This window comes from Myotis lucifugus, unplaced genomic scaffold, assembly GCF_000147115.1.
Source record: "Myotis lucifugus unplaced genomic scaffold, Myoluc2.0 scaffold_986, whole genome shotgun sequence".
Taxonomy (NCBI): Eukaryota; Metazoa; Chordata; class Mammalia; order Chiroptera; family Vespertilionidae; genus Myotis; species Myotis lucifugus.
The window spans coordinates 97,333-99,636 of record NW_005872034.1 but is presented as its reverse complement, the minus strand read 5'-3'; the positions used below and the strand labels follow the sequence as shown (position 1 = coordinate 99,636).

Sequence of the window (2,304 nt, the reverse complement as noted above, 5' to 3'; positions counted from 1 at the left end):
GGGAGGCTGTCAATCACAAATGATGAGGGTTGGACTATGATCGCAGTGAGACAGAGAGAAAAGAGCCACAGGAGAAACACTGTGAAAGCAGAAACGACATGGCTAGTTCTGAACACAAGGAAGGCATCCCTGACGCTGATGCTGGAGCCCAGGGGACTGATGCTTTCAGGAAGGGGAACAAGACCCAGAGGGAGGGTGAGGTATCTGGAGTCCCGGGTATGTGGAGTGTGAGATGAGAGTGGGCTATCCACGCCAAAGGTCGAGGGGGCAACTGGATTACACGGCTGGAACTGGACACGGAAACACGGATCTTGGGGACACCTACAGAGATGAACTGAGTCAGCTCAGTGGGGAAAATGTTCTTAAAGATCAAAGGCCTGAGTGAGGAGGAAAGTTCATACTTAAGGGTCCAGAGGAGGGACGTCTCCAGAGTGGCCTGGAAGGGGAAAGAGAGTTCATAAAAGCTAACTCGAGAAAGAGATCAATAATGAGAGATTGTTAATGCCAAGTGCTACAGAAGCAAAGAGAATTGATAACCGATTTTTTTTAAGTTTGATTTTAAAAAAACACACACCACTTTTAAGAAATCGGTTTCAGCAAAAAGAAGCAAGAATGGAGTGAAGACATATGAAGAAGTGGTTTCTGGGCTACCAGGTACGAGGGTGAGGAGAGTGTGCCCTCGGTGCCTCACCCACCTCATCCTACCCATCCTAGTCCCGCCCTAGGTAGGTAGGTAGGTAGGTAGGTAGGTAGGTGGCTGACAGCAGACTCCTGGGTATGTCTAACAAGAGAGGGGAAAGCAATGAAGTGGGAAATAGAAAGAAGAGTGACAAGGGGCAGGGTAAGATCTTCAGAGGCGAGTGGGGAAGGGTCAGGGAGAAACGCCCGCCCTGACAAGAGGGTAACTTGGGAAACAAACTTGAGGTGGGAGGGAGAAGACAAAGGAGAAGAAGAATTTAATGAGATGAAAGTGTTGAGGGGCCACTGAGACACTGCATTGTGTACCACATGCGCTGTCTTTGTGCTGTGATAATGTAATATAAGCTTTGAAGATGGTGGAAGAATGGCGGGATGCAGGAATGAACGGACGCGTGAAATAGAACGGCGGGTAAGAAGGCGCACACATGCTTCAGTTTGAGTAAGTGCCAGTTAGGACTGCGAGGGGCCCTGTTGGGGCCTAGCACATGGACCGTCGTCCATCACCTACCTCCCAAAGGAGAAAAGACACATGAAAAAGATGGCGCTGGCGAAGGCTTCGGGGTCAAAATCGCCTCCCAGGATGTCGATCACACGGCCAGAGTAATACGGGATTAACATCTCCCCTGGAACCAGGCAGGATCAGTCAGGACGGCGCAGGGGCCAGGGCCTTTCCCACCGCCAACCCCCAGAGCCTGCCTGACTCACCCAGCACGGCCACCACGAGGAAGAAGAAGGCAGCGGCGAGGAAGGGCAGGTCCGGCCTAGAGAGCTTCAGCAGCCGCCACATCAGGGCTTGGCTTTTCCCCTGGCCCTGCTCCCTCTCCGGAGCTCCGGGGGGGCTGAGCACTGCCCACACCGCCCAGCTGAGCGCCGCAGCCCCGTACCCCGCCAGCAGCCAGCTCCACGGGGCTGCAGCCACGCTGGCTGGGGGCGCGCTCAAGGCCCCTGGGCTCAGCGCCCTCAGGGAGAGGAACAGAGGGGGCGCCAGGCAGAGCGCGGGCAGCAGTGTCCCCGCCGGTGCCAGCAGTCCCCCCAGCTTCAGCAGACACCACAGCCCTCCAAGCCGCAGGGTCCCCTCCAGCCACTGGCCCAGAAGCCCCCCGGGGAGCAGAGCGTCCAGGGTGCCCTGGAGCAGCCGGAGCAGAGCCCAGTCCGCCAGCAGCAGGGAGGCCCAGGGCCTCAGGTCGGGGAGCCCCATGGTGTGCCTGCGCGAGGGAGGGCGAGAATTAGGGAGCTGGAGTCTCCACCCCGTCCCTCCCCTCCCCACCCCGCCGACCGACCCCAAAAGCTCCTGGGTTCGCGCGCCCGTGTCGGGGCATCCCTCCCCCGACAGAAGGCAGCAGCCTGCCAGGGCGCTGGGAGCCTGGCTGGGGCCTTCATCCTTAAAAGTCCCGCGACCCCTGCCCTGCCCCCCGCACCCTCGGGTCCAGGGGGGCAGGAAGCAGGGGCGCATGGGGCCGGCAGGCTGGGCGGCGTCCCTGGTAGCGCTGCGGGTGCCCCCCGCACGGACTCACCGGCCTGCAGCTCCGGAGGTCTCCCGGTGAGATGCTGACGCTGAGCTCGAAACCCTGCTCGCACTCTGCCTGGCTTCCTTCGGTCGCCTTC

At 59.2% G+C, this 2,304-nt stretch overlaps 1 protein-coding gene across 1 annotated transcript in view; it reads right to left on the bottom strand.

The window, feature by feature from the left end:
* Positions 1-2,267, bottom strand: part of TAP2 (transporter 2, ATP binding cassette subfamily B member) — a 9,463-nt gene extending 7,196 nt beyond the window's left edge. The window contains exons 1-3 of the mRNA XM_023747799.1: positions 2,214-2,267; positions 1,405-1,904; positions 1,208-1,322 (exon numbers count right to left, since the gene is read on the bottom strand). Coding sequence (XP_023603567.1) covers positions 1,208-1,322; positions 1,405-1,897 — 608 coding nt within the window. The 5' untranslated portion in view covers positions 1,898-1,904; positions 2,214-2,267. The remainder of the gene's footprint in view (positions 1-1,207; positions 1,323-1,404; positions 1,905-2,213) is intronic.
* Between the last annotated feature and the right edge of the window lie 37 nt (positions 2,268-2,304).